The sequence below is a fragment of the Ranitomeya variabilis genome, chromosome 1 (genome assembly GCF_051348905.1).
Source record: "Ranitomeya variabilis isolate aRanVar5 chromosome 1, aRanVar5.hap1, whole genome shotgun sequence".
In the NCBI taxonomy this organism is placed as follows: domain Eukaryota; kingdom Metazoa; phylum Chordata; class Amphibia; order Anura; family Dendrobatidae; genus Ranitomeya; species Ranitomeya variabilis.
In genome coordinates this window covers 1,167,512,785-1,167,536,176 of record NC_135232.1, presented here as the reverse complement: position 1 = coordinate 1,167,536,176, position 23,392 = coordinate 1,167,512,785, and the positions used below count along the sequence as shown (strand labels likewise).

The window sequence follows — 23,392 nt, the reverse complement described above, 5'->3', positions numbered from 1 at the left end:
TTGTCGACCCAGCTGCATGATTTACGGCTGCTAGACAGCCTGAATACAGGTGGGGATTGCCTGTTAGGCCATCCCCACTTGTATTCAAGCTGTTTAGCAGTGGCAAATCATGCAGCTGGGTCGACAAACTAAATCTCTGAGCACTAGTGATGAGCGAGTGTACTCGTTGCTCAGGTTTTCCCGAGCACGCTAGGATGACCTCCGAGTATTTATGACTGCTCGGAGATTTCGTTTTCATCACGGCAACTGAATGATTTACAGCTATTAGCCAGCCTAAGTACATGTGGGGGTTGCCTGGTTGCTAGGGAATCCCCACATGTAATCAAGCAGGCTAGTAGCTGTAAATCATTCAGCTGCCGCGATGAAAAATAAATCTCTGAGCAGTCATAAATACTAGGAGGACACCAGAGCGTGCTCGGGAAAACCCGAGCAATGAGTACACTCGCTCATCACTACTGAGCACGCCGAAATACTCGGAGACCACCCGAGCATGCTCGAATAAACTTGAGTAACAACCATACTCGCTAGTAGGCACACAACAGACATGACCAGCCATCTGTAAAGGACAGCTAGCAAACCACTGTGTGACTCCATGTTGTCTCATATTGTTTCAGGTGACGCATTCAGTGAAGAAGCGAACAAGAGGTTTGAACAGTATAGGGGGCAGCTCAACAACCAAATCCTTTAACACCACTGCTTCTCATTCTGAAAGCCTCAGCCAAGAATTCCCACATGGTAATATATGGCAGGAGCACAAAGCTTATGAAATACCACCCATGGCTTTGGACTGGTGATGTGGGCGTCCATGGCCTGATGTCAGCTGAGGCACCAGTCACATACTGGCAAGATCAGTGCTGGCTCTGCCGGCGTCTTTCATTTGTTTTCGTGATCATCTCTTGGTGGCAGTAAATTTGTAGCGGTACACGCAGACAACATATATGGTGAATCCTACACTCCATCATGTGAGCTGCTGCTACTGACTGATGATGACACTAAAAAGACAACGAGGAGACTGGACTGTATACACGCAGACGTTCCTCCTTGACCTCAGCCTCTCTTCACGACCCTCCCTACAGACGACGTGTCCAGGTGCAGAAGATCCAAGGTTATGTCAACATGGAGCCGTCACACGTCCTACACAATACATGGGTGCTACTAACACACGGGTCCTCCGGTGATTACATCCTTTCGCAAAGGTGCTCACACAAATTTCATTATTTGTGCTACTAAGTTATAGGGTTTTTTCTTCATAAATTCTTCCATATTAAGTTGGTGTGGTGCATTACTGAAACGGCAAAATGCAGATAACAGTACCACGTCACACAAGTATAAACACCACACAATACAGCTATGAACAGGAACACAGCTACAGGGAATGGTCACGCTAGAAGAGCCTCCCCTCTAGCAGCACATTTCCCCTCAGAACCAAGAACCACAGCAATTCAGTGAGACGTTCCCACAAGCTGAAGATCTCGTTATCACGGATATCATTCCGGGTGGACAGGATCATTAGATGGAAGTACTAAAACTTCGTCTATTCTCAATCCATGACTATACCACCCTCGTGTCACTGGGCACTGTCTTCCTGCCATAGGAAACAGCTCTTTGGTAAGCCAAACTATCCAAACCTGGATCTAGTGTGGGTCAAAACACTTAAACCAACCCCATTATGCCATTAGATTAAGTAGGATTCATTCATCCACAGAGTGTGGAAATAAAATCTTCCACCCACAATTATTCCACCTCCATTAGTCCAAGGAAAGGGGTTGTTCATCCACAGTTTTGAGGCTCTTCGTGTTGTCCACCAAACCCTTCATACGAACAATTTTCACCTTTTATCTTCATGTCTTTCTCTGATTTTTTTGGGAACAATTATTCACATCCTCCAGATTCTTTCATTAGTAAGATTCTTCACATCCTCTTCTGATCATTTTATTCAAACCAATCTTCACATCCTTATGATTCTTTCATTAGAACGATTCTTCACATCCTACCGAATCCTTCATTATGACATTTCTTCATTATACTCTTCTGATCACTCATAGTGATGAATTTTTCCCGTGCAAATTCCTAAATCACACCATTGTCTGTATACTCTCCATTCTATGGCACCAGAAAACCCCACAAGGCTAGCAGTGGATTCCTAGCCCCAAAAAGTCTAGAACCGATGATCAAGCTTTAATTTAAGTTGCTCAGATAACTAGATTTTCCTATATTGATATGGAGTCACCGAGCGTCTAATTTTCAGATGGTGAAGCTCCTGGTTTCTATAATGAACACGTCATACACCTATGTATAGGACAGAGGTAGGAAACTCATTCTATTATAATTCTTGAGGGGCAACTAGTAGGTAAAGAGAAACAGTGCCCCTGCAGGATAGGAGGAGGTATTAAACCCAAGTTATTACAGAAAAAGGACCAATTTATATAGGACAGAACTGGGGGCTAAACAAACCCGGCTCTACCACATTAGGCAGAAGATCACAGAATGTGGAGTAGTGAAAATGTAGTTTTTATTATAACTATAATATTGGATATAGAGTGGAGGGTCCACACCCACCTCTCTGGACCTCCTCGGCTACACATGCCAGCACTACAAGACCAAAAAATCGTGTTAGAAATCTCTCAAGTAAGACCTGTGGTATGTCAGAAGTAGGTCTCCTTAATAAAGGGCGGGCATATATACTGTTCTCAAAATGTGACTTTTCCCTTTGCGAGCTAGACCGGTAGTTCAGAAGGAAATTGAATGACACAAGATCTTTAAAGTAAAAGATGAAAGAAGAGGTAATCATTTGCTATAACTGTTATTTTGCTTTTGAATGGCTATAATTACACCCCACATCACAATACACGACAGATCCATGCTCCTGACCTGGAGTCCACAAACCCTCCAACACTGGATAGACCTTCAGGTGGATTCATCGTCAGCCTCTAGAGAAGCTCTACACGAGGTAAAGCTAAGGAGTGCCGATTAGTGATGAGCGAGTATACTCGTTGATTGAAATTTCCCGAGCACGCTCGGGGGGTCTCCGAGTATTTGTAAGTGCTTGGAGATTTTGTTTTTGTTGATGCAGCTGCATGATTTACAGCTGCTAGCCAGCATAAGTACATGTGGGGGTTGCCTGGTTGCTAGGGAATCCCCACATGTAACAAGCTGCCTAACAGATGTAAATCATTCAGATGAGGCAACGAAAACTAAATCTCTAAGCACTAAAAAATACTCGGAGGACCCCCGAGCGTGCTCGGAAAATCTCGAGTAGCGAGTATATTCGCTCCTCACTAGTGCCGATAAATGTGAGCTCCAACAAGAGGTGATATTCTTACTGTGTGCAGCACATACTGCATACATTGGAGTAATGACCCCACCAGCACGGCCTCACTGGATCGTTTTACGTGAGACATAACCCAGTAAGTACTCAGAAGTGACGTCGGCGATATCAGGCTAACAATTATTATAAAGGGTCTTCCACATCGCTACTCGTCTAGAATCCATGACAGAGAGACGAATGGGATGAGAGAAGTCACTTATAGCAGCATCTGGGCCTGCCACTCCATCCAGACAGGAAAGTCCAGCGGTGAAAGTAGTGAACCCCACTGTTACACTCCATCATACTCAGGACTCACAGTTCCATACCTATGTATTTGGTAGAAGGACCAGCGATTCCATGCCTATCCCTCAGGAGTGGTTGCTATCCACTGTGGGCCTGGCCGATGAGGATAGACTTGTGGACGCTCAGCTGGTAACTCCACCAGTTCTCACCCCAGTGTGCACTTATATCGAGCAGCCATCACTCCACCGGTTCAGGGATGACTGTCACCATCAGTGTCTCATAGCTGCGGCGGATCATCATGGTGAGCTTCTCCTGAGAGTTCACAGCATCAAACACATCCTCTGCAGTGGCCGCCTTTCGAGAATTGATCTCTAGAATAATGTCTCCGGCTTTCAGACCCGCCCTGAGGAGTCAGAAGAGGTCAGAGAACCCAGCCAGCAGGGGCACAAATCTCTATAAATGCAAACACTTACTGGTGAGCAGGCGATCCAATGATCACTTTATGGATGAGGATTCCGTGAAGAACGTCTGGAAATCCGGGATCCCGGAATTTCATGTCTGCCAGGATCCTGCCAATAATAGGGCAAGGTACTACATATAGGGAGTCTTGTTACAGAAATCAGATTACATTTGGGAGACTATATGTGGGGAGGTATCAGAAGATTAGAGCAGAGATGTATGGAGAAGACAGGTAATAAAGGACAAAGCAATGAAAAGGACACAGAGGACAAGTCTAGGAGAGGGGCACAGTAATGAACAATGCAGAGGACAAGTCTAGGAGGAGCACAGTAATGTAGAAGGCAGAGGACAGGTCAAGGAGGAGGAGGACAGGTCTAGGATGAGGAGCACAGAGTAATGTAGAAGGCAGAGGACAGGTCTAGGAGGAGGACAGGGTAATGTAGAAGGCAGAGGACAGGTCCAGGAGGAGAAGCACAGAGTAATGTAGAAGGCAGAGGACAGGTCTAGGAGGAGAAGGAACACAAGAGTAATGTAGAAGGCAGAGGACAGGTCTAGGAGGAGAAGGAACACAAGAGTAATGTAGAAGGCAGAGGACAGGTCTAGGAGGAGAAGGAACACAAGAGTAATGTAGAAGGCAGAGGACAGGTCTAGGAGGAAAGGAACACAAGAGTAATGTAGAAGGCAGAGGACAGGTCTAGGAGGAGAAGGAACACAAGAGTAATGTAGAAGGCAGAGGACAGGTCAAGGAGGAGGAGAACAGGTCTAGGAGGAGGAGCACAGAGTAATGTAAAAGGCAGAGGACAGGTCTAGGAGGAGGAGCACAGTAATATAGAAGGCAGAGGACAGGTCTAGGAGGAGGAGGAGCACAGTAATATAGAAGGCAGAGGACAGGTCCAGGAGGAGGAGCACAGAGTAATGTAGAAGGCAGAGTACAGGTCTATGAGGAGGAACACAGAGTAACGTAGCAGGCAGAGGACAGGTCTAGGAGAAGGAACACAAGAGTAATGTAGAAGGCAGAGGACAGGTCCAGGAGGAGGAGCACAGAGTAATGTAGAAGGTAGAGGACAGGTCTAGGAGGAGGAGCACAGAGTAATGTAAAAGGCAGAGGACAGGTCTAGGAGGAGGAGCACAGAGTAATGTAGAAGGCAGAGGACAGATCTGGGAGGAGCACAAAGTAATGTAGAAGGCAGAGGACAGGTCTAGGAAGAGCACAGAGTAATGCAGAAGGCAGAGGACAGGTCTAGGAGGAGGCGCAGAGTAATGTAGAAGGCAGGGGACAGGTCTAGGAGGAGCACAGAGTAATGTAGAAGGCAGGGGACAGGTCTAGGAGGAGCACAGAGTAATGTAGAAGGCAGAGGACAGGTCTAGGAGGAGCACAGAGTAATGTAGAAGGCAGAGGACAGGTGTAGGAGGAGCACAGAGTAATGTAGAAGGCAGAGGACAGGTCTAGGAGGAGGAACACAGAGTAATGTAGAAGGCAGAGGACAGGTCTAGGAGGAGGAACAGAGTAATGTAGAAGGCAGAGGACAGGTCTAGGAGGAGGAGCACAGAGTAATGTAGAATGCAGAGGACAGGTCTAGGAAGAGCACAGAGTAATGTAGAAGGCATAGGACAGGTCTAGGAGGAGCACAGAGTAATGTAGAAGGCAGAGGACAGGTCCAGGAGGAGGACAAAGTAACGTAGAAGGCAGAGGACAGGTCTAGGAGGAGGAGCACATAGTAATGTAGAAGGCAAAGAACAGGTCTATGAGGAGGAACACAGAGTAATGTAGAAGGCAGAAGACAGGTCCAGGAGGAGCACAGAGTAATGTAGAAGGCAGAGGACAGGTCTAGTAGGAGGAGCACAGTGTAATGTAGAAGGCAGAGGACAGGTCCAGGAGGAGGAGCACAGAGTAATGTAGAAGGCAAAGGACAGGTCTAGTAGGAGTACAGGGTAATGTAGAAGGCAAAGAACAGGTCTAGGAGGAGGAGCACAGAGTAATGTAGAAGGCAGAGGACAGGTCTAGGAGGAGGAAGAGCACAGAGTAATGTAGAAGGCAGAGGACAGGTCCAGGAGGAGGAGCACAGTAATATAGAAGGCAAAGGACAGCTTTAGGAGGAAGAGAACAGAGAAGTTTGAATTGGTTGTTTATTTGGGTAGGAGATGTGCCCTGTACCTTGGTGTCAATGTTAGCATCATAACTCCAATGTATCTCTGCTTCACTTCGGAGCGTCCGAACCAAGAACCTGGATCAGAAAGCAACTTATAACATTACCCTGATTCTGTGCTTCAGCACTACCCCTGACCACATTACCCGACTTGACCTTCATGCCTCAGTTCTAATTGTAGGCCCAAATCCATGGTGAAAACTCATAAATACATTACCCTGACTCTGCCTCAGTGCTGCAGAGCCACCAATGAGTACATTACCCCGAGTCAGCCTCAGTGCTGCAGAGGAACCCCTCAGCACATTACATTAACTCCGCCTCAGTGCTGGAAGACTCACCCCCGAGCACATTACTCTGACTCCACCTCAGTGCTGGAGACTCACCCCGGTGTACATTACCCTGACTCCGCCTCAGTGCTGGAAGACGCACCCCTGAGCACATTACCCTGACTCCGCCTCAGTGCTGGAGACCCACCCCTGTGTACATTACCCTGACTCCGCCTCAGTGCTGGAGACTCACCCCTGTGTACATTACCCTGACTCCGCCTCAGTGCTGGAGACTCACCCCGGTGTACATTACCCTGACTCCGCCTCAGTGCCGCAGACCCACCCGAGTACATTACCCTGACTCCACCTCAGTGCTGCAGACCCACCCCTGTGTACATTACCCTGACTCCGCCTCAGTGCTGGAGACTCACCCCCGAGCACATTACTCTGACTCCACCTCAGTGCTGGAGACTCACCCCGGTGTACATTACCCTGACTCCGCCTCAGTGCTGGAAGACCCACCCCTGAGCACATTACCCTGACTCTGCCTCAGTGCTGCAGAGCCACCAATGAGTACATTACCCCGAGTCAGCCTCAGTGCTGCAGAGGAACCCCTCAGCACATTACATTAACTCCGCCTCAGTGCTGGAAGACTCACCCCCGAGCACATTACTCTGACTCCACCTCAGTGCTGGAGACTCACCCCGGTGTACATTACCCTGACTCCGCCTCAGTGCTGGAGACTCACCGCTGTGTACATTACCCTGACTCCGCCTCAGTGCTGGAAGACCCACCACTGAGCACATTACCCTGACTCCGCCTCAGTGCTGGAAGACCCACCCCTGAGCACATTACCCTGACTCTGCCTCAGTGCTGGAGACCCACCCCTGTGTACATTACCCTGACTCCGCCTCAGTGCTGGAGACCCACCCCTGTGTACATTACCCTGACTCCGCCTCAGTGCTGGAGACTCACCCCGGTGTACATTACCCTGACTCCGCCTCAGTGCCGCAGACCCACCCGAGTACATTACCCTGACTCCATCTCAGTGCTGCAGACCCACCCGAGCACATTACCCTGACTCCGCCTCAGTGCTGGAGACTCACCGCTGTGTACATTACCCTGACTCCGCCTCAGTGCTGGAGACTCACCCCGGTGTACATTACCCTGACTCCGCCTCAGTGCCGCAGACCCACCCGAGTACATTACCCTGACTCCATCTCAGTGCTGCAGACCCACCCGAGCACATTACCCTGACTCCGCCTCAGTGCTGGAGACCCACCGCTGTGTACATTACCCTGACTCCGCCTCAGTGCTGGAGACCCACCCCTGTGTACATTACCCTGACTCCGCCTCAGTGCTGGAGACCCACCCCTGTGTACATTACCCTGACTCTGCCTCAGTGCTGGAGACTCACCCCGGTGTACATTACCCTGACTCCGCCTCAGTGCCGCAGACCCACCCCTGAGTACATTACCCTGACTCCGCCTCAGTGCCGCAGACCCACCCGAGTACATTACCCTGACTCCATCTCAGTGCTGCAGACCCACCCGAGCACATTACTCTGACTCCACCTCAGTGCTGGAGACTCACCCCTGTGTACATTACCCTGACTCCGCCTCAGTGCTGGAGACTCACCCCGGTGTACATTACCCTGACTCCGCCTCAGTGCTGGAAGACCCACCCGAGCACATTACTCTGACTCCACCTCAGTGCTGGAGACTCACCCCGGTGTACATTACCCTGACTCCGCCTCAGTGCTGGAAGACCCACCCCTGAGCACATTACTCTGACTCCGCCTCAGTGCTGGAGACTCACCCCGGTGTACATTACCCTGACTCCATCTCAGTGCTGCAGACCCACCCGAGTACATTACCCTGACTCCGCCTCAATGCTGGAGACTCACCCCTGTGTACATTACCCTGACTCCGCCTCAGTGCTGGAGACCCACCCCTGTGTACATTACCCTGACTCCGCCTTAGTGCTGCAGATCCACCCGAGTACATTACCCTGACTCCACCTCAGTGCTGCAGACCCACCCCTGAGTACATTACCCTGACTCCGCCTTAGTGCTGCAGACCCACCCCTGAGTACATTACCCTGACTCCGCCTTAGTGCTGCAGATCCACCCGAGTACATTACCCTGACTCCACCTCAGTGCTGCAGACCCACCCCTGAGTACATTACCCTGACTCCGCCTTAGTGCTGCAGACCCACCCCTGAGTACATTACCCTGACTCCGCCTCTCCTCCTGCTGAAGAAAACGTCTCACTCTGTCTGACGGAATTGCGAAGGAGATGCCAGCCGTCACTTTAAGAGTATTAATACCTATGACTTCACCGTCCTGCAATCAGGAAAATAGTGTAATATGCTAATCAGTGAGAAACATACAGATCGTAATATCCCTGTGTGTGTAATACGCCGGTGGCTGACCACTATGATGCTGGGTGTGTAATATACAGATTATAATCGGCCACTCGCTGTATAATATACAGAGTGTAAAATGCCGCTTGGTGTGTGATATGCACACTTCATGGTCAAAATTATTATGCAAATGACATTTTTCTCGGATTTTCCTAAATGGTCGGTGCAAATGACAGTCAGTCTAATAAGGTTCTCTGTAGGGTTGAGGTCAGGGGAAGATGGCGGCCACGCCATGAGTTTATCTCCTTTTATGCCCATAGCAGCCAATGACTCAGAGGTTTTCTTTGCAGCATGAGATGGGGCATTGTCAGCATGAAGATGATTTTGCTCCTGAAGGCACGTTTCTGCTTTTTATACCATGGAGGAAAGTTGTCAGTCAGAAACTCTATATACTTTGCAGAGGTCATTTTCACACCTTCAGGAACCTTAAAGGGCCCTACCAGCTGTTTCTCCATGATTCCAGCCCACAACATGACTCCTCCACCTCCTTGCTGTTGTTGCAGCCTTGTTGGGACATGGTGGCCATCCACCAACCATCCACTACTCCATCCATCTGGACCATCCAGGGTTGCTCAACACTTATCAGTAAACAATACTGTTTGGAAATTAGTCTTCATGTATGTGTGGGCCCAATACAACCATTTCTGCTTGTGAACACTGTTTAAGGGTGGCCGAATAGTAGGTTTATGCACCACAGCAAGCCTTTGAAGGAGCCTACACCTTGAGGTTCGAGGGACTCCAGAGGCACCAGCAGCTTCAAATATCTGTTTGCTGCTTTGTAATGGTGTTTTAGCAGCTGCTCCCTTAATCCGATGAATTTGTATGGCAGAAACCTTCCTCATTATGCCTTTATCTGCATGAACTCTGTCAGTGCTCAGATACAGCCACAAATCTCTTAACAGTACGATGATCACACTTATGTTTTTGGAAAATTTCTACTGTTTTCATCCCTTCACCAAGGCATTGCACTATTTGATGCTTTTCAGCAGCAGAAAGATCCTTTTCCTTTCCCATGTTACTTGAAACCTGTGGCTGCTTAATAATGTGGAACATCATTTTAAGTAGTTTTCCTTTAATTAGAATCACCTGGAAAACTAATTATCACATGTGTTTAAGATTGATTTCAGTGATCCATTGAGCCCTGAGACACAATACCATCAACGAGTTTATTTGAAAAACAAAACAATTAAATCTTTATCACACTTAAATCCAATTTGCATAATAATTTGGAACATGGTGTACTCTAATATGCAGTGTACTATGCCGCTCGGTGTGTGATACGTAGGGTGTAATACGTCACTCGGTGTGTCTTATGCAGAGTGTAACATGTTGCTTGGTGTGTGTAATATATTGTAATATTATATTGGTGTGATTTGCAGAGTGTAAATTGCCGGTCCGTGTGTGATATACAGACTATAATATGCCGCTCGGTGTGTGATATGCAGAGTGTAACATGGCGCTTGGTGCGTAATACAGAGAGTGTAATATGGCATTCAGTATGTGATGTGTAACATGTCGCTGATATGCAGAGTGTAAAATGCTGCCAGGTGTGTGTTATGCAAAGAATAACATATCGTTTGGTTGTATGATATGTCGCTCAGTGTGTGTTCTGCAGAGTGTAACATGTCGCTCGGTGTGTGTTCTGCAGAGTGTAACATGTCGCTCGGTGTGTGTTCTGCAGAGTGTAACATGTCGCTCGGTGTGTGTTCTGCAGAGTGTAACATGTCGCTCAGTGTGTGTTCTGCAGAGTGTAACATGTCGCTCAGTGTGTGTTCTGCAGAGTGTAATATGTCGCTCAGTGTGTGTTCTGCAGAGTGTAATATGTCGCTCAGTGTGTGTTCTGCAGAGTGTAACATGTCGCTCGGTGTGTGTTCTGCAGTGTAACATGTCGCTCGGTGTGTGTTCTGCAGAGTGTAACATGTCGCTCAGTGTGTGTTCTGCAGAGTGTAACATGTCGCTCAGTGTGTGTTCTGCAGAGTGTAACATGTCGCTCAGTGTGTGTTCTGCAGAGTGTAATATGTCGCTCAGTGTGTGTTCTGCAGAGTGTAATATGTCGCTCGGTGTGTGTTCTGCAGAGTGTAACATGTCGCTCAGTGTGTGTTCTGCAGAGTGTAACATGTCGCTCAGTGTGTGTTCTGCAGTGTAATATGTCGCTCAGTGTGTGTTCTGCAGAGTGTAATATGTCGCTCAGTGTGTGTTCTGCAGAGTGTAATATGTCGCTCGGTGTGTGTTCTGCAGAGTGTAACATGTCGCTCGGTGTGTGTTCTGCAGAGTGTAACATGTCGCTCAGTGTGTGTTCTGCAGTGTAATATGTCGCTCAGTGTGTGTTCTGCAGAGTGTAATATGTCGCTCAGTGTGTGTTCTGCAGTGTAATATGTCGCTCAGTGTGTGTTCTGCAGAGTGTAATATGTCGCTCAGTGTGTGTTCTGCAGAGTGTAATATGTCGCTCGGTGTGTGTTCTGCAGAGTGTAACATGTCGCTCAGTGTGTGTTCTGCAGAGTGTAACATGTCGCTCGGTGTGTGTTCTGCAGAGTGTAACATGTCGCTCAGTGTGTGTTCTGCAGAGTGTAACATGTCGCTCGGTGTGTGTTCTGCAGAGTGTAACATGTCGCTCAGTGTGTGTTCTGCAGAGTGTAATATGTCGCTCAGTGTGTGTTCTGCAGAGTGTAACATGTCGCTCAGTGTGTGTTCTGCAGAGTGTAACATGTCGCTCAGTGTGTGTTCTGCAGAGTGTAACATGTCGCTCAGTGTGTGTTCTGCAGAGTGTAACATGTCGCTCAGTGTGTGTTCTGCAGAGTGTAACATGTCGCTCAGTGTGTGTTCTGCAGAGTGTAACATGTCGCTCAGTGTGTGTTCTGCAGTGTAACATGTCGCTCGGTGTGTGTTCTGCAGAGTGTAACATGTCGCTCAGTGTGTGTTCTGCAGAGTGTAACATGTCGCTCAGTGTGTGTTCTGCAGAGTGTAACATGTCGCTCAGTGTGTGTTCTGCAGAGTGTAACATGTCGCTCAGTGTGTGTTCTGCAGAGTGTAACATGTCGCTCAGTGTGTGTTCTGCAGAGTGTAACATGTCGCTCAGTGTGTGTTCTGCAGAGTGTAACATGTCGCTCAGTGTGTGTTCTGCAGAGTGTAACATGTCGCTCAGTGTGTGTTCTGCAGAGTGTAACATGTCGCTCAGTGTGTGTTCTGCAGAGTGTAATATGTCGCTCAGTGTGTGTTCTGCAGAGTGTAATATGTCGCTCAGTGTGTGTTCTGCAGAGTGTAACATGTCGCTCGGTGTGTGTTCTGCAGAGTGTAATATGTCGCTCGGTGTGTGTTCTGCAGAGTGTAATATGTCGCTCGGTGTGTGTTCTGCAGAGTGTAACATGTCGCTCAGTGTGTGTTCTGCAGAGTGTAACATGTTGCTCAGTGTGTGATATGCAGAGTGTAATATGCTGCTCGGTGTAATATGCAGAGTGTAATATGCTGCTCGGTGTAATATGCAGAGTGTAATATGCTGCTCGGTGTGATATGCCGCTCCATGTGTGATATGCAGAGTGTAATATGCCGCTCGGTGTAATATGTCGCTCGGTGTGATATGCCGCTCCATGTGTAATATGCTGCTCGGTGTAATATGCCGCTCCATGTGTGATATGCAGAGTGTAATATGCCGCTCGGTGTAATATGTCGCTCGGTGTGATATGCCGCTCCATGTGTAATATGCTGCTCGGTGTAATATGCCGCTCCATGTGTGATATGCAGAGTGTAATATGCCGCTCGGTGTAATATGTCGCTCGGTGTGATATGCAGAGTGTAATATGCCGCTCGGTGTAATATACCGCTCCATGTGTGATATGCAGAGTGTAATATGCCGCTCGGTGTAATATGTCGCTCGGTGTGATATGCAGAGTGTAATATGCCGCTCGGTGTAATATACCGCTCCATGTGTGATATGCAGAGTGTAATATGTCGCTCGGTGTGATATGCAGAGTGTAATATGTCGCTCGGTGTGATATGCAGAGTGTAATATGCCGCTCGGTGTAATATGCAGAGTGTAATATGTCGCTCAGTGTAATATACCGCTCCATGTGTGATATGCCTGCTATGCCTCAGACTATTCTCACCAGGTTGACCAGGGGGCCTCCAGAGTTTCCGACCTGTGAGTGAAGGAGAAGTGGGGTTAGGAGGCTGATCAGCTGCAGATATCACAAGTGTAAATCCCTCCCCTGCTGCTGACATGTCCGGTCCGATCAGCGGCGCCCCCATGTGGCACTCACATCTATGATGGCGTCCGTTTGGATGAAGTCCATGTCCTTATTTGAGAGTCCGAGCTCCCGACTCCCGCGCTGCACGGAGCTGACAATCCCGGAGGTGATGGTGTTCCGCAGCAGATACGGCGTTCCCATGGCAACAACAAACTCTCCCTGTCTAACATCTGAAGAGCAAGCGAGAGGCAGAGGGTGCAGTGGGCCCTGCAATGGCGACAAGGGCAACAACAAATCATCAGGGTCCACACGTTACTTAACAGGTGGGGGAAGGGCAGCAAGCCACCCCGCAATTGGGGGGGGGGGGGGGGGATGGGGAGGACAGCAAGCTGCCCCGCAGAAGGGAGAAGGACGATGAGACACCACGCAGGTGGGGGGGGAGGACCCCAAGCCACCAAGCAGGAGGGAGGACAGCGAGACACCACGCAGGTGAGGGAAGAACCGTGAGTCGCCACGCAGAAGGGAGAAAGAAAGTGAGACACCACGCAGGCGGTGGAAGGACCCCGAGCCACCAAGCAGGAGGGAGGACAGCGAGACACCACGCAGGTGAGGGAAGAACCGCGAGTCGCCACGCAGAAGGGAGAAAGAAAGTGAGACACCACGCAGGCGGTGGAAGGACCCCGAGCCACCACGCAGAAGGGAGAAGGACGGTGAGACACCACGCGGGGGGGGGGAGGACCCCGAGCCACCAGGCAGGAGGGAGGACAGCGAGACACCACGCAGGTGAGGGAAGAACCGCGAGTCGCCACGCAGAAGGGAGAAAGAAAGTGAGACACCACGCAGGCGGTGGAAGGACCCCGAGCCACCCCGCAGAAGGGAGAAGGACGGTGAGACACCACGCAGGTGGGGGGGGAGGACCCCGAGCCACCAAGCAGGAGGGAGGACAGCGAGACACCACGCAGGTGAGGGAAGAACCGCGAGTCGCCACGCAGAAGGGAGAAAGAAAGTGAGACACCACGCAGGCGGTGGAAGGACCCCGAGCCACCCCGCAGAAGGGAGAAGGATGGTGAGACACCACGCAGGTGGGGGGGGAGGACCCCGAGCCACCAAGCAGGAGGGAGGACAGCGAGACACCACGCAGGTGAGGGAAGAACCGCGAGTCGCCACGCAGAAGGGAGAAAGACGGTGAGACACCACGCAGGCGATGGAAGGACCACGAGCCACCCCGCAGAAGGGAGAAGGACGGCAAGACACCACGCAGGCGGGAGAAGAAATGCAAGTCGCCACGCAGGCGGTGGAAGGACCCCGAGCTGCCTCGCAGAAGGGAGAAGGACGGTGAGATACCACGCAGGCGGGGGAAGGGCAGCAAGCCACCCCGCAAGTAGGGGGGGGGGATGGGGAGGACAGCGAGCTGCCCCGCATAAGGGAGAAGGACAGTGAGACACCACGCAGGAGGGGGGACAGTGAGACACCACGCAGAAGGGAGAAAGACAGTGAGACACCACGCAGGCGGGGGAAGAATCGCGAGCCACCACGCAGGCGAGGGAAGGACTGTGAGTCAACCTGTAGAAGGGAGGAGGACGGCGAGACACCATGCAGGCGGGGGAAGAACTGCAAGCCACCACGCAGAAAGGAGGACAGCGAGACACCACGCAGGTGAGGGAAGAACCGCGAGTCCCCAGGCATGCAGGGGAAGAATCGCGAGTCATCCCGCAGGCGGTGGAAGAATCGCGAGCCATCCCACAGGCGGGGGAACGACTGTGAGTCACCCCGCAGAAGGGAAAAGGACGGCGAGACACCACGCAGGAGGGGCAAGAACTGCGAGTCACCATGCAGGCGGTGGAATAACTGCAAGTCACCACGCAGAAGGGAGAAGGACGGCGAGACACCACGCAGGCAAGGGAAGAACGGCGAGCCACCCCGCAGGCGAGGGAAGAACCCCAAGTCACCACGCAGGCAAGGTAAGAACCGCGAGTCACCATGCAGGCGGTGGAAGGACCCCGAGCCATCCCGCCGAAGGGAGAAGGACGGCGAGACACCACGCAGGTGGGCAAAGGACCCCAAGTCACCACGCAGGTGAGGGAAGAACTGCGAGTCACAATGCAGGCGGGGGAAGGACTGCGAGTCACTCCGCAGAAGGGAGAAGGACGGCGAGATACCATGCAGGCGGTGGAAGGACCCTGAGCCACCCCGCAAAAGGGAGAAGGACGGCGAGACACGTGCATCAGTCTCTCATTATTGGGGGACGCACACCAGTCTCTCATTATTGGGGGGGCACGCACCAGTCTCTCATTATTGGGGGACGCACACCAGTCTCTCATTATTGGGGGGAAACACACCAGTCTCTCATTGTTGGGGGGGACATGTATCAGTCTCTCATTATTGTCTCATCACTGGGATGCACCTTACCTTCGGGGTGATGCGGACAGTGGCGATGTCCTGTATGGGGTCCAGGGCGCAGACCGTCGCCTCGTACGTGTCCCCGTCGTGCAGTCGCACCCTCACCCGCCTCTTATTAGCCACCACGTGGGCGTTGGTGACGATCAGCCCGTCTGCTGACACCAGGAACCCGGAGCCGCTGGAAATGACGGCCTCCCGCCCGGAGAACGGATGCCTGCGGGGTCACAACACCCCACACATCAGAGACCCAGATAACACTAAACCCAAAATATGGTACAAGGGTCGGGGGTGTGGGGTCGGGCGTGTGGGGTCTGGGGGCGTTTCTGGGCCTTTTTGGCTCCGCAGTGGTCACTGGAGGGTGTAACTTGTAAGGTGGGGGTGCAAGACAAATACTGTGATATGGGGGTGACAGAAAATATCTGGGGGTCCGTGTGATGTCACAGTCGGGGGTCACCGAGTTCTGGGGCCACAGACTTTGGATCCGGTAACTTTCCATGGTTTGGGATGTTGATGGTTAAGGAAATGTAGGTGTGAGAGTCTCGGTCAGGGGTCCGGCTCCTCATAGGGCGTCCAGTGCTTCAGGGGCCGCTGTCCGGCCGCCCTGTGACTCGGGGTCCCGTGTCACCCCACTCCGTCTCTCGGGGTCCCTGTAGTCCCCTGCTATGTCTTGGTGTCCCCCCCTGTCTCGGTGGCCCACATCCATGCCTTGGTAGACCCTACTGTCTCGATAGCGCCTTGAAGTGTCTGTAGCCCCCCAAAGCATCGGTAGCCCCCCAGTATCTCAGTAGCCCCCCAGTATCTCGGTAGCCCTCCAGTACCTCAGTAGCCCCCCAGTACCTCAGTAGCCCCCCAATATCTCCCTTAGTATCTCAATAGCCCCCCAGTACCTCGGTAGCCCCCCAGTATCTCAGTAACCCCCCCAGTACCTCGGTAGCCCCCCAGTATCTCCCTTAGTATCTCAGTAGCCCCCAGTATCTCGGTAGCCCCCCAGTACCTCGGTAGCCCCCCAGTCTCTCAGTAACCCCCCCAGTCCATCGGTAGCCCCCCAGTATCTCGGTAGCCCCCCAGTACCTCGGTAGCCCCCCAGTATCTTAGTAGCCCCCCAGTATCTCGGTAGCCCTCCAGTGCCTCAGTAGCCCCCCAATATCTCCCTTAGTATCTCAGTAGCCCCCCAGTCTCTCAGTAACCCCCCCAGTACCTCGGTAGCCCCCCAGTCTCTCAGTAGCCCCCCCAGTCTCTCGGTAGCCCCCCAGTACCTCGGTAGCCCCCCAGTACCTCGGTAGCCCCCCAGTACCTCGGTAACCCCCCCAGTCTCTCGGTAGCCCCCCAGTCTCTCGGTAGCCCCCCAGTACCTCGGTAGCCCCCCAGTACCTCGGTAGCCCCCCAGTATCTCGGTAGCCCTCCAGTACCTCAGTAGCCCCCCAATATCTCCCTTAGTATCTCAGTAGCCCCCCAGTCTCTCGGTAGCCCCCCAGTCTCTCGGTAGCCCCCCCAGTCTCTCGGTAGCCCCCCAGTACCTCGGTAGCCCCCCAGTCTCTCAGTAACCCCCCCAGTCTCTCGGTAGCCCCCCAGTACCTCGGTAGCCCCTCCCCCCAGTACCTCGGTAGCCCCCCAGTACCTCAGTAGCCCCCCAATATCTCCCTTAGTATCTCAGTAGCCCCCCAGTCTCTCAGTAACCCCCCCAGTCTCTCGGTAGCCCCCCTAGTCTCTCAGTAGCCCCCCCAGTCTCTCAGTAGCCCCCCCAGTCTCTCGGTAGCCCCCCCAGTCTCTCGGTAGCCCCTCCCCCCAGTACCTCGGTAACCCCCCAGTCTCTCGGTAGCCCCTCCCCCCAGTACCTCGGTAGCCCCCCAGTCTCTCAGTAACCCCCCAGTCTCTCGGTAGCCCCTCCCCCCAGTACCTCGGTAACCCCCCAGTCTCTCGGTAGCCCCTCCCCCCAGTACCTCGGTAACCCCCCAGTCTCTCGGTAGCCCCTCCCCCCAGTACCTCGGTAGCCCCCCAGTCTCTCAGTAACCCCCCAGTCTCTCGGTAGCTCCCCCCAGTACCTCGGTAGCCCCCCCCAGTCTCTCAGTAGCCCCCCAGTCTCTCGGTAGCCCCCCAGTGTCTCAGTAACCCCACAGTCTCTCGGTAGCCCCCAGTGTCTCAGTAACCCCACAGTCTCTCGGTAGCCCCCCCCCAGTCTCTCGGTAGCCCCCCAGTATCTCGGTAGCCCTCCAGTACCTCAGTAGCCCCCCAATATCTCCCTTAGTATCTCAGTAGCCCCCCAGTCTCTCAGTAACCCCCCCAGTCTCTCGGTAGCCCCCCCAGTCTCTCAGTAGCCCCCCCAGTCTCTCGGTAGCCCCCCGGTCTCTCGGTAGCCCCTCCCCCCCAGTCTCTCGGTAGCCCCCCCAGTCTCTCGGTAGCCCCCCCCAGTACCTCGGTAGCCCCCCAGTCTCTCGGTAGCCCCCAGTGCCTCGGTAGCCCCCCAGTCTCTCGGTAGCTCCCCCCAGTACCTCGGTAGCCCCCCCCAGTCTCTCAGTAGCCCCCCAGTCTCTCGGTAGCCCCCCAGTACCTCGGTAGCTCCCCCCAGTGTCTCAGTAACCCCCCAGTCTCTCGGTAGCCCCCCAGTCTCTCAGTAACCCCCCAGTCTCTCGGTAGCCCCCCCCCAGTACCTCGGTAGCCCCCCAGTCTCTCAGTAACCCCCCAGTCTCTCGGTAGCCCCCCCCCAGTACCTCGGTAGCCCCCCAGTCTCTCAGTAACCCCCCAGTCTCTCGGTAGCCCCCCCCCAGTACCTCGGTAGCCCCTCCCCCCAGTCTCTCAGTAGCCCCCCAGTCTCTCGGTAGCCCCCCAGTACCTCGGTAGCCCCCCAGTACCTCGGTAGCCCCTCCCCCCAGTGTCTCAGTAACCCCACAGTCTCTCGGTAGCCCCCCCAGTACCTCGGTAGCCCCCCAGTCTCTCGGTAACCCCCTCAGTACCTCGGTAGCTCCCCCCAGTGTCTCAGTAACCCCAGTCTCTCGGTAGCCCCTCCCCCCAGTACCTCGGTAGCCCCTCCCCCAGTCTCTCGGTAGCCCCCCCAGTCTCTCGGTAGCCCCCCCCCAGTCTCTCGGTAGCCCCCCAGTGTCTCAGTAACCCCCCCAGTCTCTCGGTAGCCCCTCCCCCAGTACCTCGGTAGCCCCTCCCGCCAGTCTCTCGGTAGCCCCTCCCCCCAGTCTCTCGGTAGCCCCTCCCCTCAGTACCTCGGTAGCCCCTCCCCCCAGTCTCTCGGTAGCCCCTCCCCCAGTACCTCGGTAGCCCCCCAGTCTGTCGCCCCCCGCTCACCTCCCCAGGGTCTCGATATTCACCACGCCCGGGCTGCACTTCTCAGCCACATCTGCAATAAAGTTGAAGACTTTCCGGGGGTTCGGGGGGTCAGGGGGCGGGGCATCGGATCTCGGGGGGTCAGGGGGCGGGGTCACCGGTCTGGCCGCTTCTACCCGTCGCCAACTCCACAACCCGAGTCCCGCCCCCAGCAGGGCCCCGATATACCGCGCCCCCCGACTCCCTCCGTCACGTGACTGTGCCCCCGGGGAATCCTGACACCGAGACCCGAAGACCCCGGAGCACAGAGCCCGAGAGCCGACCCCCCACACACCCGGGCGGCGCCCCCACACCCGACACACCACGGAGGCCGCCATCTTGTCCGGAGGCTCCGCCCCCTGGGAGGCGTCTGCGCTCTGTGCAACCCCGGGCTGAGGGGACAGGAGGGCGGCGGGAGTGTGTGTGATCCGTCAGTGATCCGTCAGTGATCCGCCAGTGATCCGTCAGTGATCCGCCCGCTCCTTCTTATTATCCGTCCGCTCCTATATCCGTCCGCCCGCTCCTTCTTATTATCCGTCCGCTCCTATATCCGTCCGCCCGCTCCTTCTTATTATCCGTCCGCTCCTATATCCGTCCGCCCCTATATCCGTCCGCCCGCTCCTTCTTATTATCCGTCCGCTCCTATATCCGTCCGCTCCTATATCCGTCCGCCCGCTCCTTCTTATTATCCGTCCGCTCCTATATCCGTCCGCTCCTATATCCGTCCGCCCGCTCCTTCTTATTACCGTGCCGCTCCTATATCCGTCCGCTCCTATATCCGTCCGCCCGCTCCTTCTTATTACCGTGCCGATCCTATATCCGTCCGCTCCTATATCTGTCCGTCCGCTCCTTCTTATTACCGTGCTGATCCTATATCCGTCCGCCCCTATATCCGTCCGCCCGCTCCTTCTTATTACCGTGCTGATCCTATATCCGTCCGCTCCTATATCCGTCCGCCCGCTCCTTCTTATTACCGTGCCGATCCTATATCCGTCCGCTCCTATATCCGTCCGCCCGCTCCTTCTTATTACCGTGCTGATCCTATATCCGTCCGCTCCTATATCCGTCCGCCCGCTCCTTCTTATTACCGTGCTGATCCTATATCCGTCCGCTCCTATATCCGTCCGTCCGCTCCTTCTTATTACCGTGCCGATCCTATATCCGTCCGCTCCTATATCCGTCCGCCCGCTCCTATATCCGTCCGCTCCTATATCCGTCCGCCCGCTCCTTCTTATTACCGTGCCGATCCTATATCCGTCCGCTCCTATATCCGTCCGCCCGCTCCTTCTTATTACCGTGCTGATCCTATATCCGTCCGCTCCTATATCCGTCCGCCCGCTCCTTCTTATTACCGTGCCGATCCTATATCCGTCCGCTCCTATATCCGTCCGCCCGCTCCTTCTTATTACCGTGCTGATCCTATATCCGTCCGCTCCTATATCCGTCCGCCCGCTCCTTCTTATTACCGTGCCGATCCTATATCCGTCCGCCCCTATATCCGTCCGTCCGCTCCTTCTTATTACCGTGCCGCTCCTATATCCGTCCGCTCCTATATCCGTCCGCCCGCTCCTTCTTATTACCGTGCCGCTCCTATATCCGTCCGCTCCTATATCCGTCCGCCCGCTCCTTCTTATTACCGTGCCGATCCTATATCCGTCCGCTCCTATATCCGTCCGTCCGCTCCTTCTTATTACCGTGCTGATCCTATATCCGTCCGCTCCTATATCCGTCCGCCCGCTCCTTCTTATTACCGTGCTGATCCTATATCCGTCCGCCCCTATATCCGTCCGCCCGCTCCTTCTTATTACCGTGCCGATCCTATATCCGTCCGCCCGCTCCTTCTTATTACCGTGCCGATCCTATATCCGTCCGCTCCTATATCCGTCCGTCCGCTCCTTCTTATTACCGTGCTGATCCTATATCCGTCCGCCCCTATATCCGTCCGCCCGCTCCTTCTTATTACCGTGCTGATCCTATATCCGTCCGCCCGCTCCTTCTTATTACCGTGCCGATCCTATATCCGTCCGCTCCTATATCCGTCCGTCCGCTCCTTCTTATTACCGTGCTGATCCTATATCCGTCCGCCCCTATATCCGTCCGCCCGCTCCTTCTTATTACCGTGCCGATCCTATATCCGTCCGCTCCTATATCCGTCCGCCCGCTCCTTCTTATTACCGTGCTGATCCTATATCCGTCCGCTCCTATATCCGTCCGCCCGCTCCTTCTTATTACCGTGCCGATCCTATATCCGTCCGCCCCTATATCCGTCCGTCCGCTCCTTCTTATTACCGTGCTGATCCTATATCCGTCCGCTCCTATATCCGTCCGCCCGCTCCTTCTTATTACCGTGCCGATCCTATATCCGTCCGCTCCTATATCCGTCCGTCCGCTCCTTCTTATTACCGTGCTGATCCTATATCCGTCCGCTCCTATATCCGTCCGCCCGCTCCTTCTTATTACCGTGCTGATCCTATATCCGTCCGCCCGCTCCTTCTTATTACCGTGCCGATCCTATATCCGTCCGCTCCTATATCCGTCCGTCCGCTCCTTCTTATTACCGTGCTGATCCTATATCCGTCCGCTCCTATATCCGTCCGCCCGCTCCTTCTTATTACCGTGCTGATCCTATATCCGTCCGCCCGCTCCTTCTTATTACCGTGCCGCTCCTATATCCGTCCGCTCCTATATCCGTCCGCCCGCTCCTTCTTATTACCGTCCGCTCCTATATCCGTCCGCCCCTATATCCGTCCGCCCGCTCCTTCTTATTACCGTGCTGATCCTATATCCGTCCGCCCCTATATCCGTCCGCCCGCTCCTTCTTATTACCGTGCCGATCCTATATCCGTCCGCCCCTATATCCGTCCGCCCGCTCCTTCTTATTACCGTGCTGATCCTATATCCGTCCGCTCCTATATCCGTCCGCCCGCTCCTTCTTATTACCGTGCTGATCCTATATCCGTCCGCTCCTATATCCGTCCGCCCGCTCCTTCTTATTACCGTGCCGCTCCTATATCCGTCCGCCCCTATATCCGTCCGCCCGCTCCTTCTTATTACCGTGCCGATCCTATATCCGTCCGCCCCTATATCCGTCCGCCCGCTCCTTCTTATTACCGTGCTGATCCTATATCCGTCCGCTCCTATATCCGTCCGCCCGCTCCTTCTTATTACCGTGCCGCTCCTATATCCGTCCGCCCCTATATCCGTCCGCCCGCTCCTTCTTATTACCGTGCCGATCCTATATCCGTCCGCCCCTATATCCGTCCGCCCGCTCCTTCTTATTACCGTGCTGATCCTATATCCGTCCGCTCCTATATCCGTCCGCCCGCTCCTTCTTATTACCGTGCTGATCCTATATCCGTCCGCTCCTATATCCGTCCGCCCGCTCCTTCTTATTACCGTGCTGATCCTATATCCGTCCGCCCCTATATCCGTCCGCCCGCTCCTTCTTATTACCGTGCCGATCCTATATCCGTCCGCCCCTATATCCGTCCGCCCACTCCTTCTTATTACCGTGCTGATCCTATATCCGTCCGCTCCTATATCCGTCCGCCCGCTCCTTCTTATTACCGTGCTGATCCTATATCCGTCCGCTCCTATATCCGTCCGCCCGCTCCTTCTTATTACCGTGCTGATCCTATATCCGTCCGCTCCTATATCCGTCCGCCCGCTCCTTCTTATTACCGTGCTGATCCTATATCCGTCCGCCCCTATATCCGTCCGCCCGCTCCTTCTTATTACCGTGCTGATCCTATATCCGTCCGCCCCTATATCCGTCCGCCCGCTCCTTCTTATTACCGTGCTGATCCTATATCCGTCCGCTCCTATATCCGTCCGCCCGCTCCTTCTTATTACCGTGCCGATCCTATATCCGTCCGCCCCTATATCCGTCCGCCCGCTCCTTCTTATTACCGTGCTGATCCTATATCCGTCCGCTCCTATATCCGTCCGCCCGCTCCTTCTTATTACCGTGCCGATCCTATATCCGTCCGCCCCTATATCCGTCCGTCCGCTCCTTCTTATTACCGTGCCGCTCCTATATCCGTCCGCTCCTATATCCGTCCGCCCGCTCCTTCTTATTACCGTGCCGCTCCTATATCCGTCCGCTCCTATATCCGTCCGCCCGCTCCTTCTTATTACCGTGCCGATCCTATATCCGTCCGCTCCTATATCCGTCCGTCCGCTCCTTCTTATTACCGTGCTGATCCTATATCCGTCCGCTCCTATATCCGTCCGCCCGCTCCTTCTTATTACCGTGCTGATCCTATATCCGTCCGCCCGCTCCTTCTTATTACCGTGCCGATCCTATATCCGTCCGCTCCTATATCCGTCCGTCCGCTCCTTCTTATTACCGTGCTGATCCTATATCCGTCCGCCCCTATATCCGTCCGCCCGCTCCTTCTTATTACCGTGCCGATCCTATATCCGTCCGCTCCTATATCCGTCCGCCCGCTCCTTCTTATTACCGTGCTGATCCTATATCCGTCCGCTCCTATATCCGTCCGCCCGCTCCTTCTTATTACCGTGCCGATCCTATATCCGTCCGCCCCTATATCCGTCCGTCCGCTCCTTCTTATTACCGTGCTGATCCTATATCCGTCCGCTCCTATATCCGTCCGCCCGCTCCTTCTTATTACCGTGCCGATCCTATATCCG

The 23,392-nt window shown here is 53.7% G+C and overlaps 2 protein-coding genes and 1 long non-coding RNA gene across 12 annotated transcripts in view; 2 read left to right on the top strand and 1 right to left on the bottom strand.

Moving 5' to 3' along the window:
* Nucleotides 1–1,268, top strand: part of LOXL3 (lysyl oxidase like 3) — a 275,024-nt gene extending 273,756 nt beyond the window's left edge. For all 7 annotated transcript variants that reach the window (XM_077280484.1, XM_077280490.1, XM_077280487.1 and 4 more), the window contains one exon: nucleotides 615–1,268. In XM_077280484.1, the coding sequence (XP_077136599.1) occupies nucleotides 615–688 (74 nt within the window). In that variant the 3' untranslated portion in view covers nucleotides 689–1,268. The remainder of the gene's footprint in view (nucleotides 1–614) is intronic.
* HTRA2 (HtrA serine peptidase 2) lies at nucleotides 1,256–19,151 on the bottom strand. Of its 4 annotated transcripts, XR_013220142.1 has the most exons (9): nucleotides 18,722–19,126; nucleotides 15,437–15,641; nucleotides 13,100–13,294; nucleotides 12,947–12,979; nucleotides 8,655–8,766; nucleotides 6,165–6,234; nucleotides 4,024–4,119; nucleotides 3,242–3,953; nucleotides 1,256–3,016 (listed from the first exon to the last, which is right to left on the bottom strand). XR_013220142.1 is itself a non-coding variant. In XM_077280491.1 (8 exons), the coding sequence occupies exons 1-8, from the start codon at nucleotides 19,075–19,077 to the stop codon at nucleotides 3,788–3,790; spliced, it is 1,233 nt and encodes a 410-aa protein (XP_077136606.1). In that variant the 5' UTR covers nucleotides 19,078–19,151; the 3' UTR covers nucleotides 1,256–3,787. The 4 variants fall into 4 exon arrangements, 3 of the variants coding, with proteins under 3 accessions (XP_077136606.1, XP_077136607.1, XP_077136608.1); XM_077280491.1 differs by having other exon boundaries at nucleotides 1,256–3,953; nucleotides 18,722–19,151; XM_077280492.1 differs by having other exon boundaries at nucleotides 1,256–3,953; nucleotides 19,035–19,101.
* Nucleotides 4,127–5,365, top strand: LOC143793485 (uncharacterized). The gene is made up of 3 exons (XR_013220143.1): nucleotides 4,127–4,558; nucleotides 4,770–5,033; nucleotides 5,248–5,365. It is a non-coding gene; the product is annotated as an uncharacterized LOC143793485 (long non-coding RNA).
* Nucleotides 19,152–23,392: the final 4,241 nt, after the last annotated feature.